Here is a 12,829-nt window from a genome sequence, read left to right on the forward strand (position 1 = left end):
TTTAAAAAAAAATCTAGAAATACTATATGATCCTATTATATCATTCTTTTTATTTACAATTACCTTTTAAAGAAAGTCTCAAAAGCTGGAAAATATGCACGTTTTAAAAAGATGTTTGCTTAATATTTATAACTGAATTTATGACTGAAATGAGTAAAACGTTCAGTTATTAGAAATAATTTACATTTAAAAAAACAGTCATTAATGTTAATGCTAGTGCTGTTACATTACTATAGAAGCACCTGAATAGACTTCAGTGGAAAACCTTAAAATGCCATGTGCATAACATTAGGTTTGAAAAGTTGCATTTCTTCAATTTCAGATGGAAATACCACTGATCCATAAACACATCAACTCAAGTGACCTTAGTTCTGTTCTTATGATTAACACCTCGTCAGTGCAGACCTGAAAATCTTCACAATCAAAAACAGTTTCAAATGGATTAAGAGTGCTCAAAAATACCAAATCTCTTTTGTAGAGCTTAATAACTGTTTAGGCTTTATTTATTTTTTCACAAGGGCGAACAAAAGATTGACATCGGAAAAAAAAATTTAAACATATTTTGCATTCACACTATCATTTTACAGACAAAACACACTACTATCATGCCCATCCACTCTCCTATAGTATCCCTGAGCTCTTCATATTAAGACTGGTCAGTTGGTCTGATCCATGCAGCCGGTACCCACTGGGGTTCATCCTGAGCTCTCCTCACAGCGGTCAGCAGCTGCACACAAGCGGCCTGCAGGCCGTCGTTTACTATCACATGATCAAAGTACTGACAGTAATGCTGTTCCATATTGCGTCCTGCATCTTCTATCTCCTGAAAATCTTCATCCTGTCTCAAGAGAGAGAAAACACAGAGATTAAGACACTAACCATAAATTGAAAGGTAAAAAATAAATTGAGTGGACATAGGTAAAGATGCTAGCTCACCTTAAAAGGTCGGCTGGCACAGTAATTTGTGATGATATGTGAATTTATTCGTGTGCGTTTCATCTGCTCAACACTAGGAGGCTTTATAAAGATGACATACGCCCTCAGCTCCGCAGTCCTCACTGACTCTAATGCCTGGAGATCAAGAACATAGAAAGCATCAGAACAAGTCAGGTGTAATTCAGAAGAGACGACAATTATTCTTATTAAACAATTATTGTTTATAATAATAGCACTATTTTCTTCCAGGGTTATTGCATTTCATTGCCTTGTACCTTACATATGCAACGACAATAAAGATGAATCTAATATAATCGGATATATATTAATATCACTAAAATAACGATCTTCTCTTCAACAGATCTGAACACGAGTTAAGAGGTTGTTCCTAACCCAAAAATATTAGTAATAAACCTTAGCAAGCGCCACTAATAACAACAGATGAATATATATCCAAGAGAAACTCACATATGGCTCAATGTCAATCACACAGATCTTGCCACTCGCCAAAACATCTTTCACCGCATCCACGCTAGTGCCATAAAGATGACCTCTCAACTCCCCAAACTCAATAAACCTGAGGAAGAAAGAGAAAAAGGGTCACAGGCCTACTTAAGATTACAAAACAACAGAAAGATTACAGTCCAACCAAAAACATAGTAAATCTGGAAACATTATCTGTTTATGCACAGCTGAGTATATTTAGACCACCTGTGATTGCAGACCATGGTGTCAAACTGCTCTCGGCTGATAAAGTGATATTCTCTTCCAGATTCCTCATGGCATTTGGGTGGCCTTGTGGTATCTAAGTGAAAATGAGAGTCAGCTTCAAAATCACCATGCGTGTACCCTTTCATATGTACAGTTATATCACACAAAGTCATATTTGAAGAATGAAACTCACGGGGTACGGCTCCTTGGTAGACCTTGGGGTTGATCTCAATTAACCTCCTGCGTAGCTCATTTACCCCGACCCCAGAAGGACCTGACAGTTTCAGAACATACAGCTATTGTAAGTTGGACAAGATCTACAAGGCAATATGTGTATCTTGCTCACACTCACCCAGTAGAGCTATGAGGCGGTGTGGGTGCTCTGGATGGTGCTGGTACCGCACCACCTCCTCATAAAGGTTGGCCAGTGAACTGTAACAGCTCGTGGGACAGCGTTGGGTGCAGAACTGGGACGTTCCAAATGCCTGACTTCTCCGTTTGCGACAGAGACGCAGACTTCTTCGAAAACCAGCTGGCATAGACAGAATAAGGTATACACAGAATAAAAGCACAATCATACATGCAAAGAATAATACGATGTTGTAGAATCAAAAAAGATTATAAGTGGATAATGTTGTATTTATTTTTTTAATGTAATATAATCAACGCATGTAATATGCAATTCTAATTTTACGACCAAACCAACATTTAGCTAAACCAAAACCAAACAAAGTTGCCTTAATCTAGTCAGTGTTAGGATGCTGTGAACCATTTGTGACCATGGACCACAAAACCATAAGGGTACATTTGTCGAAATTGAGATTTATAATGATCTGAAAGCTGAATAAATAAGCTTTCCATGGATGTATGGTTTTTGTTAGGATAGGACAACATTTGGCCAAGATTCTACTATTTGAATATCTTGAATCAGAAGGTGCAAAAAAATCCAAATACTGAAAAAAATCATCTTTAAAGTTGTCCAAATGAATTCTTAGCAATGCATATTACTAATAAAACATTAAGTTTTAATATATTTATGGTACAAAAATGTACAAAATATCTTCATGGAACATAGATTTTTGGCATAAAAGAAAAATCTATAATTTTGACCCATACAATGTTTTTTTGTTTTGTTTTTTGGCTATTGCTATAAAAAAATATTCCCCAGCGAATTAAGACTGGTTTTGTGCTCCAGGGTCAAACATCTGAGAGTCACTCACTCAGGTAAATCCCTTCAATATTGGTGCTGAATTCACTCTCCTCTGGAACACAACACCAAATACAGTTAATGCATCAATTAACAAACAGAATAATCAGCAATGACTCAATGAAATAAAAATCTAATCAAATCAGCAACAGCAATTAATTTGAAACTTTATGATTTCTACAGTAATGAGTTCTTTACACTCACCATCCTTTAGCTCTTCTGATGAATCATCATCAAGGAAACAGGAATAAAAGTTACCAGAGGCAATTTATTTACAGTATTTACAGCTGCACTCGAAAATCAGTAAACATACTTAATCTTTAATACAATAATATTTCTTAAAATATGTAGTTGTTTCTATAGTTCAGGTCAGGGGGCAGTTCTGTTGGTGGAAACATTGACCCTAAATCTGAATTCAGTAACGTTTCTCCTGATATATTCAGGACTTACCTACCAGATTCAAATGCCTCCTCATCTGCGCATTAGGAAACAAAAACACATACTGTATGTATAAGTATAACCAGCATTATATAACTAAGGTTTTAATACTCATTTCAATCAGCCAAGAAAATACCTGCTTCTACACATTTTTCATCTATGGCAATCATGTCATCTTCTGTAAGAATAAAAAAAGGTGGGGGTGATGAGAAATGTTTCTTGAGCAGCAAATCAGTATATTAAAATGATTTCTGAAGGATCATGTGACACTGAAGGCTGGTGTAACCAGGCTGAATCACATACAACAATATAAATAAATAAAAAAACTTATTTTAAATTGTAATAATATTTTACAGTATATCTGTTACTTTTTACTGTATTTTGATACAATAAATAAACGCACTCTTGATAAGCATAACGGACATTTTTCACATACATTACTTCTTTCGAAATCAAATCTTACCAACTCCTATCGTTTGAACTGTAGTGTAGTAAATTAGCTGGGTTTAATGAATATATAAAGAGATGTTTATGCTCATGTTACTGTGTATGGAACTTGCATGAACCACAAAAGATATATTGGATGACTAGATCACGCCAATATTTTCCAGTCTATAATGCAAAAGACCTTGCTGATAAATAGTACAATGTTAGAAACTATAATAATTGTTTTTAAAAATGGTATGTTTTTACCATATTTTCTGCACCCACACTCCAGCTAAACTTCTTGTAAGTCTATTTTGGTGGGCAGTGTGAGCACTGTAACCTACAGTTCAGTGTATTTCTAGACAGGACTAAATGCTCACCTTCATCAACTGTGCTCACTGCAGGTTGGCATGGAAACAAAAGACAGCCAGTACAAAACAGTTGGACTAACATCATATCAAGTAAATGCCAATATAAAACAATAACAGCATATAATGTTTACTCACAGGTTTTGACACAAGTGTGAGGATGATAAGGCTGAGACCACCATGACTCTTTTTGCTTCCTACAAATGCACACACAGTCACATTTGGGTCTTAAAATTGGGGCCGGCAGTGATTATCAGCATAATCTCACATCACATTCAATTCAGCTGCCAAATCTCATCGCATCATCACACAGCCTATGCAGATGTGTAATTATTCTGTCACCGACCTTTAACCCCTGACTACTTAGAACTGACCTTTTCAGCAAGCTGGTGGACGGAATGAGGCCAGCGCAGGCGGAGATACTGGGTAGTTTTACAGCCTGCCACCAGAGAGTGTCTGACTGATCCACAATCTCCAGGATATCTCCCTTCCTGAATGCCATGCCGGCATCTGCGCAGGGAATGGAAGGATCCACATGGGGATTGTAGTCCACCATGGCACGCACATACAGCTTGTGAGGAGAGCAAAGCCATTAAAACATCAGTAGTATGCCAATGCCTTGATCTCACTGCATGCATAACTCCATACGTATTATCTAATAATGTTTTTGGACATAAAAACAGCAATGTATTTTTTTTTCCAAGTTTGCATGAAATGTTTTTATTCTTGTTAGTCTAATCAAATAATTATTAAAGATAAAGATGTTACGCTGATTTTAGTTCTGGAACAGTAGTCACACTGCAAATTGAGGGTCAAAGCAAATGTGCTGCACATTTGGGGAAAATAAAGTAGAGTGTGTCATTGTTTTAATAGTTGGTTCTCCTGATTGAAAACTCGCAGTGAGCCAAATATACTGTTTAATTCAGGGAACTGGATGCACTTTTGTTTTTTCAGACAGATCTAGACTAGTATATTGACTAAAGTAGATATTGGGCCCTATCTTGCACCCAGCGCAATTGACTTTGTACACCGACGCATGTGTCATTCCTATTTTGCACCCGCGCAAAGCGCGCTTTTCCCTCCACAGAAGCACGTCGCTAAACTAGTGAATGAACTTGCGCTCCCTGGGCGGTTCAGCGCAAAAAAGGAGGCGTGTTCCGGCGCAAACAATCCCTGGTGCTATTTTGCTGTTTCATTAAACAATTGCGCCACTGACCAGAAAAAACCTAGTCTAAAGTCAGTGGCGCGTTGCGCGTTGTTCATTATGCTATTTTAAGGGCGCATGCTTGACCATAATGTATAGCGTGCACAACGCGCATACACTTTGCTCATGTAATCTACACAGATGCAACAGTTATTTTTGCATATCATAAATTGTTACACTAAAAAAAATATTAACACATGAGATGACGGAAATCATTGTGGTGTATTTTGGGTGGGTTTCTCCCATCCCCATACAACACAACTTCTCTGTCTTTCACTGCTCTTACAAGAACACCAGTCTCCACGGCTGTGAACCGCTCCTGGCGTGCGCCTGGTAAATACGCCATAATAATAGCAATCCATAATGGAACTTGCGCACCTGCTTTTAAAGGGAATGTTGGATGACGCTCTGATTGGTTTATTTCACGTTACGCCCAAACCACACCTATGAATAATGAAGCTACTTCAGACCAACCCATTTTAGATTTGCGCCGGGCGCAAGAGCCATTTATCCCGCCGGGAAAATAGCAACAGCGCCGAGACCCGCCCACAAACTTACTTGCGTTTCGCGCTTTGACACTTGCGTTTCAGATCGTTAAAATAGGGCCCATTGTGTTGATGTTTGTTAACTCACCATGGTTTGGTTGTTTACTGGCCTGTCAGTGATGGGAACCACCTTAAACATTATGGTTCCATGGGAGTGAGCCTATCGTAGGAAATGAAGACACAAATATGAATGAATATTGTTGATTTATCATTATTTACTTGTTGATCACAGATTCCCCGTTAAATGAAATGGTAATAGTTGTTGTTTGGTACAACAGATCCTTGGTTTAGGATACCTTGCTGTACCTTGATAGTTGCTCTAGCACAGTAATGGCAGATTAAGAAGAAGAGGGGGAAGAGAACCATTAAAGGACCAATTAAAAAAGAGAGTGGATAAGGCAATAGCTGGACTGGTGGGAATATACGGTTCTTTTTATAGTTTTTTATAGCAGATCCATGGTTTGGGATCCCTTGCCGTAGAAACAATATGCCACTATTGTTTTCTGTAGAGGTACTTTATAGCACACATTGCAACAGTGACATTGGTATCGAACTGAATTCAATAGACACTGAACTGGCTAATGACATTGCTGCCTTTTGTAGAACTGCTTATAGGTGAATTGAATTTGTTTCAGATTGTTGACAAATAAAGCAGATCAATCTAAATCTATAAAGACAACTTGTCTTGACGCTGGTGCCATGACCCGGATGGGAATGAAGCACACAATTGTAACAGAATACCATGCTGTGGACCAACATATTATATGTGATTATACTGTATATGTACTAACCAGAATTTGTATAATCTGTGCTGGTTCCAGTCCAAATACAGGGTGGCCATTTACCTCCACCAGTCTGTCTCCAGCATGCAAGAGACCTTCAACAACAAGCACACAGACAAGAAACAGGACTCCATGAGAAATGTAACACTAATATACAAAAATAGAGAGTAGGGATTCAGAAAAAAAAGTACAGCCAGACAACCCTCACCACTGCGGTCAGCAAGTCCTCCATGTATAACACGAGCAATGTATATTTCTCCTGTCACATCATCTCTCCTGATTGTTGCTCCCTATATGTTAGAAGAAAGCAGACATCAATCCAAAATATCTACAAGGCTTCATTCGATATGAATCAAGCATAAAATATATATTGATCAAACATATGATGGAAGCAGCATGCCAGGAACAATATTTAATGACAATCTGAACTGCGATTTTACATGAAAGAAAATCAAAGGAATAATCAAATAATTAAGAGAAATGATGATATGAGAATGAACAGTCATGGATATATTAAACCAATGAGAATGACCGATTAAACAAGCAAACAAAACACTCCAAATATCACGATGAATACACACATATTAAAGATGTGAAAGACCTGCATGCTTGAGACAGCAAGAATATGAAAGGATGTTCATAACCGTGGAAACGTGGAAGTGGCCTCATTCCTTTTTCTTGTTTTTCTTGTTCTTCTGGCTAAAGAAACATCTAAATGTGCTGCTATTCACTTTGCGGTCTTGAGCAGGACTGGATGTCAAGGAGCCATTGGTCATCCGTTGTTGTACATCAACCGGTCTCCTTTGAGAAGATGGTGATGGGATTGTTTTGGCATTAAAAGATTTTCCCTTTGATAGCATTGGCTTCTCCAGCAAAGTTATTGCAGATGAAGAAGAAGATGAGGAAGAGGAGCCAGAAGGACAATGAGAAAAGCGAGAGGATGAGGCAATAGCTGGACTGTTGGGAACACTAAGCGATCTGCTACCCATCCGGTTTACCACTCTTCTTGCAGTCTCTGTGCCATGTGGTGATTCTGACGTTGTGTTGCTTGTGGATACTAGCTCCTGAAGCCTCTCCACTACATGCGTTAGCATCGTCAAAGCCTGAGAATTCTCCTGCATGCTCTCAGAGATGCGTTCGGTAGCTGTGGCAATCCTCTCACCAAGCAGGTGGACGTTTTCAGAACTGCGCTTCATGCAGCTGGTGGCCTGCTGCAATGTATTCCGCAATTCATTCAGACCTTCCTCTTTTGCCAGCCTTGTTTGGGAGCATGTGATGGTCTCCCTTACCCGATGACAGTGCATTGGGCTTGGGGGAGCAGTGCGGGTGTAAGGGGTGGTTCTAGAATGCTTTGTAGAAGGATTTGAAGCATGAAAGCAGGAAGATGATGAGGAAACCCATGGGGACTGTTGGGAAAATGTATGTAGCACAGAACTGCAGTCACTCTCATCTCTACTGTCTGAATTGTCAATCAAATTGTTTCAGAGAAAGAATGAGAAATGAATGGTGAAATGGATGAAGACAAGAAGACAAAGAACACTAATTAGATAATGCTTTCAGCAGAGGCATACAAGTCGCAAATCTTGATGAATGTAATAATGGGAACCTCCAAATACAGAGTTTTGGTCCTTACCAATCTCAACAGAGCTACAGGCACAAGGAGTGGAGGAACTGAGGCTCTGTTTCCATAATGTTTTGTTCTGGTGGCAACTGCCAAAAGTGTTGCAGCAGTGTACAGTGCTGGGAGCAACAACGCTTGGTGACGCAGGAGTCTTGGTGGATGTGGGACCATCCAACACAGCATCTAAGCCTCCAGCCAGACGTCTCCCAGCTGAGAATAGTCCACATTGGGTTGCATGCCTTAAAGTGTCCCAGTGGCTTTGAAACTCTTTACCAGCTCCGGTCTATCCATGACAACACACAGCTCAGAGTTACCAAAAACCCTTTTACTAGAACACTTGATCAGAACAGCTATTGGTGAACTTAAAAAAATAACAATTTAAAACACAGGAGGAAAAACCTCATGTCTAAAACCGTTCCTAAGCAACAAAGTTTTTAACCATTCTTTATAACTGATCCTTGTTGCTATGCTGATCTAAAAGACAGGCTTCAGTAATGTACATCGAAAGAGTAAAAATAAATCACAGGTTAGTAAAAGCAGGCCTTAGATTTGCCTGCCACTCCTTTTACTGGTCATGCTCACCAGAGGTTGATTGTTTTTGACCAAGCAAACAATCCTCATGGCTTCCTCGTCTTCAGGCAGGTCTTTAGGCAGCGGTGGCAGATCTGGCTCATAGTCCCTCAGACTTACTGTGTCATGAGCTGAGAGAAGAGCCTGGAAAATACATGTGGTTTCTGGTATTTCTGTGGTCAACAACACATTCCAAACAACTAATTGAATACTGGAAGTGGTCAACTTTAAAAACTTTTAGTTAAAAGGAACAACAACAGTGTCTATCAGCATTTACTGGCCCATAAAGTCTCCCCTGAAACACTACAAAAATGTCTGGCCTTAGACTTTAGAAAGGTTCTTTAATGAAGAGGGTAATGGCTAAGAAAATTACCCTCAAAACACAGCGTATTTATTGAAATAATTCTCACCTGTAGGTGGGGATGACTAAGAAGGGCATACAGTTCTCGAACTTCATTTGAGGGGTTTTGGACTGCTAGCAAATCAGACAGAATCTAGAGAGCACAAAACAAGAGTCAAAAAACTTAGGAAATGTTAATGCATTGGTCCAAAAATGTGGAGAAAAGACCATGACCTCTAAGACAGGGGTGGCAAATCTGCTTTTGAGAGATATCGGCTGCATTCGAAAACTTTTGCAGGTGACTTGCTGCCTTTATGTCTAATCAGACAATGACTTTGCAGGCAGCGTTTTTGCCTGAAGGCACCTCATGAAATGGATTTCGGACAGGCTTCTGAGGCAGTGTAATGGTTTAATGATCGAGAGCAAAATATAGAGAACTCTGGTGATAACTAAGAGGATATTTCATTACTGCAATATTAATTTCTCGCTGGAAATGACATAAAAAGTGTAAAACATTGACCACATTTACACACAAACAGACCACCGACTGCAACTATCAGACACCATTTTTATTTTCTGGCTGAACTGTCAGAGAATGGAACGCACAGGATTGTGGGATATCAAAGGCAGCGAAGGATACATCTATGCTGCCTTCAAAAGCCGGCCAGATGAAGGCATCTCAGGAGACAGGAAGTGAAGCTAACATTGAATTCAGACATGCCTTGATGCCTTTCTGCCTTGGAATTTGTCCTTAGAAGGCAGCATTTTTCAGTTTTCGAATGCAGCCATCGTCTTGTAGTTTAGCTCCAACCCTAATCAATCACACCTGCCTCTAATTTTCAATTCATCCTGAGACTTTGGTTAGATTAGATTGAGTCCTCAGACACACCAAAAGATCAAGCTTTAAAGGTCATATTTTGAACTCCAACAAGGAGATATGAACAGATACTACAAGGTATGAGTTGCACAAACAATGGCAAAAATCAAGGACAGTGAGAATGAAGCTGACCTGTAGAGAAAGTCCAGAAGAATAGGAAAGATATGGCCTAGCTGGACCCTTTAGGTGCCTCTGTAGACATTCATACACCTGCAGAGGAAAAACAGAAGATGAACCCTTACTGGAGGAGATGAACCCTGATTGTTAGTAGGTGTATGTACTATGAACTCTACCTTTAGTAGGGACTGCAACCAGGGGGCATTGAGGAGACTGTACAACAGTTCAGCTCCATTTATATCTTTATTGACAGAGCTCCTCACTTCAGCAATCACATGAGCCAAGATCTGTGTCAGGCCTGAAACATGTAATGCAAGCTACTTCAGAACTCCTGTTGGTTATATGTGATGCTCACTGACTTCTTCAGCAGCTACAATAGTGCTAATATATGCATGCTGTTATATATCAGAGCTAAACTAATTCAACCGACAGCTTCCTAAATTAGCTACATGCAGCATCATACCTTTGTCTCCCATTTCCTGTGGAGCTGACCCAGGATCAGTCTCCACGTCTGGTCTCATTGTCAATCGTGGGGCGTTTTGGGGTTCAGGGGTTGAAAAAACTATGCACTGACCCTCCTCATATACAGCTGCAGGAATAAGCATATAAATTCAATAATTGCTGATCAGTTGTTACATCATCTTCACTGGTGTGTATAAGATGTTCTAACAAGAGCTGTTTTTCACAAAAGCACCATAAGCCTAAGTACCTTTGAACCATTGGAACTGATGATCTCTATGATCTACTTAGTCTTACGAGGCTTTTGGGAAATGCATTCTAGAACTTTTTGTAGTTGTAAATGTAATTAATGTTTCCAGGCTTACCCTACTTTAGTGGTTAATATATGAAACATTATGATTTGGATATGGAATAAAAACCTTTACAGACAAATAACATTGGTAGAGATCCTGGCAAGTAACCAAAAGCTTGAAGGTAAAAACTTTCTTCCATTGGGACTATCATTGTTCATAGCGTATAATATGTTATTTTGGATAAACATGTGAATGACACATTTGCAAATGAAAGAAAATGAACTAAGGAGTAAGGGCTGATAACCCAGAGGTCTTCAGTTAAATCCATAAATCCCAGAATGGAGGTGGTCCACAAATGCCCTTGTCACAGTTTTGACCTTGAGCAAAACAATCTATGGTAATCACTGCATCCGGAGTGGCTTTGGATTTAAAAAATGCTACTTAACAATAACACATGAAAGAGCATGTTTCAATATACGTGATTTGTTATGAACACTGCAGGTACATATTGGATATTGGAATACTGGATGTTAGTTTGCATATCTTTTGAACAAGACAGGCACACCTAAATTACACACTTTATGCTTAAATGGGTGTGATATAAACACTTCACGTCATATTTAAAAAATTTATTTCTGAGAGGTACTGTCCTTTTAAAAATGGTTTTACCTCAGTGTTTCTGCATTTGAGTCCATTTACATAACCAAATCTGATAGTTGACTGCAGGATATGTCTAGAATTTACATGTAACGATGCTGAATCCAACTGAAGAATCCCACGAACTACCACAAGGAAGAGTTCATAATTACTGTAAATAAACAGCATACTACATTTGTCGCACAGGGAGCTTCCTCGTAAATAAGTCTGGGAAGCAAGAACCACAAACCCACATCCAGACCGAGACTTAAGTAGCAAATCCTGTTCACTCACCTCCCTCTTCCCTCAAGTTCCGTTTGTCTTCTCGTTTTAGGTCCCAGTATAAAATTTAACACACTGAAGAGCTTCTAAAGAGGGTTTGCATGATGATGGCCAGTTTTAAATTACTCAGATATGATGGTATAAACACAGGAATCACACAAATAATATTCCATCGCAGAGCACCGAAAAGTCCTCTTGGAAAACAGAAGTGTAATCCCTCTCTATCCTGTTTAATCCCTTGCAAGCAAATGAGTCAACCAGGGAGAGAGTGTGTAGGAACGTGAAGGAGGAAATTAGGAAGGGAGGGATTGGAGAGTGAGTCAGGATGTGTCTGCGAGTGAATGTCCTTAAACATTCTTTCAAATATCATTCTATCACAAAACTCCTTTAGGCTTTCAGTTATTGATTCAGGATAACACGTAATTTTACACAACACATTAATTCTTTGATTCTCACTGATCACACTCACTCTGTGATTAAGATTTAATCATTCCTCACTGTAGAAGATAGAGAACACCTCTTTCTCTGACCCACTCACACACATTAAACATCTGATGATCCCAAACTGAATACATTCTGCATCACATGCGCACACATACGTGGGATGTAATCCTCTTAATTAAAACAGTGGAGCGAATGACACAGTCACACTTGTTTTTTTTTATTTTTATCACACTACCCATGAGAGGACAGGATAATGTGGAGACCCTTAAGGGGGAATCGGTTCAGCACTGCAGCTGGAATTGCTTGCCAGTTCAGCACTGAACAGGGTGGGATCTCTCTCGGCCTGTTTAAGAGAAGTCGGAGTGAAATTGCTCTCTGCAGTGACCAAGACCCTCATCAGCAAAAAGATTCAAAAGGCTAAGCTCTGCTGAGAAGCTTTGTTGAGAAGCATGTTGTGTGGAAGGAGGATAACTGGTTAAAAGTTCACTGAGAGCAAGTTTAATTTGAGTCTGATGGGAAACATTTTCTTGGCGACAAAGGTATGGCTAAGTTGTTCAAAAATGTGTAACAGAT

At 39.3% G+C, this 12,829-nt stretch overlaps 1 protein-coding gene across 1 annotated transcript; it reads right to left on the reverse strand.

The window, feature by feature from the left end:
* Window positions 1–470: 470 nt before the first annotated feature.
* On the reverse strand, window positions 471–12,046 carry LOC127958999 (MAGUK p55 subfamily member 4-like). Its single transcript, XM_052557998.1, has 22 exons — window positions 11,825–12,046; window positions 10,606–10,731; window positions 10,319–10,440; window positions 10,158–10,235; window positions 9,219–9,302; window positions 8,821–8,952; window positions 6,826–6,907; window positions 6,627–6,712; window positions 5,924–5,995; window positions 4,461–4,657; window positions 4,225–4,283; window positions 4,099–4,116; window positions 3,429–3,470; window positions 3,309–3,329; window positions 3,059–3,073; window positions 2,868–2,909; window positions 2,000–2,179; window positions 1,841–1,921; window positions 1,648–1,741; window positions 1,405–1,513; window positions 937–1,071; window positions 471–838 (listed from the first exon to the last, which is right to left on the reverse strand). Exons 2-22 carry the CDS (start codon window positions 10,661–10,663, stop codon window positions 647–649), a joined length of 1,899 nt encoding a protein of 632 aa, XP_052413958.1. The 5' UTR covers window positions 10,664–10,731; window positions 11,825–12,046; the 3' UTR covers window positions 471–646.
* Between the last annotated feature and the right edge of the window lie 783 nt (window positions 12,047–12,829).

This window comes from Carassius gibelio, chromosome B6 (genome assembly GCF_023724105.1).
Source record: "Carassius gibelio isolate Cgi1373 ecotype wild population from Czech Republic chromosome B6, carGib1.2-hapl.c, whole genome shotgun sequence".
In the NCBI taxonomy this organism is placed as follows: domain Eukaryota; kingdom Metazoa; phylum Chordata; class Actinopteri; order Cypriniformes; family Cyprinidae; genus Carassius; species Carassius gibelio.

Excerpts from the sequence above, each read along its gene's own strand:
- LOC127958999 (XM_052557998.1), bottom strand. The coding sequence starts at position 10,663 with ATGAGACCAGACGTGGAGACTGATCCTGGGTCAGCTCCACAGGAAATG. Across the intron at positions 8,953-9,218 it reads TTAGTCATCCCCACCTACAG|GCTCTTCTCTCAGCTCATGA; the intron begins GTGAGAATTATT and ends TGTATTTTCCAG. Across the intron at positions 5,996-6,626 it reads CACAGATTATACAAATTCTG|GCTCACTCCCATGGAACCAT; the intron begins GTTAGTACATAT and ends TTCCTACGATAG.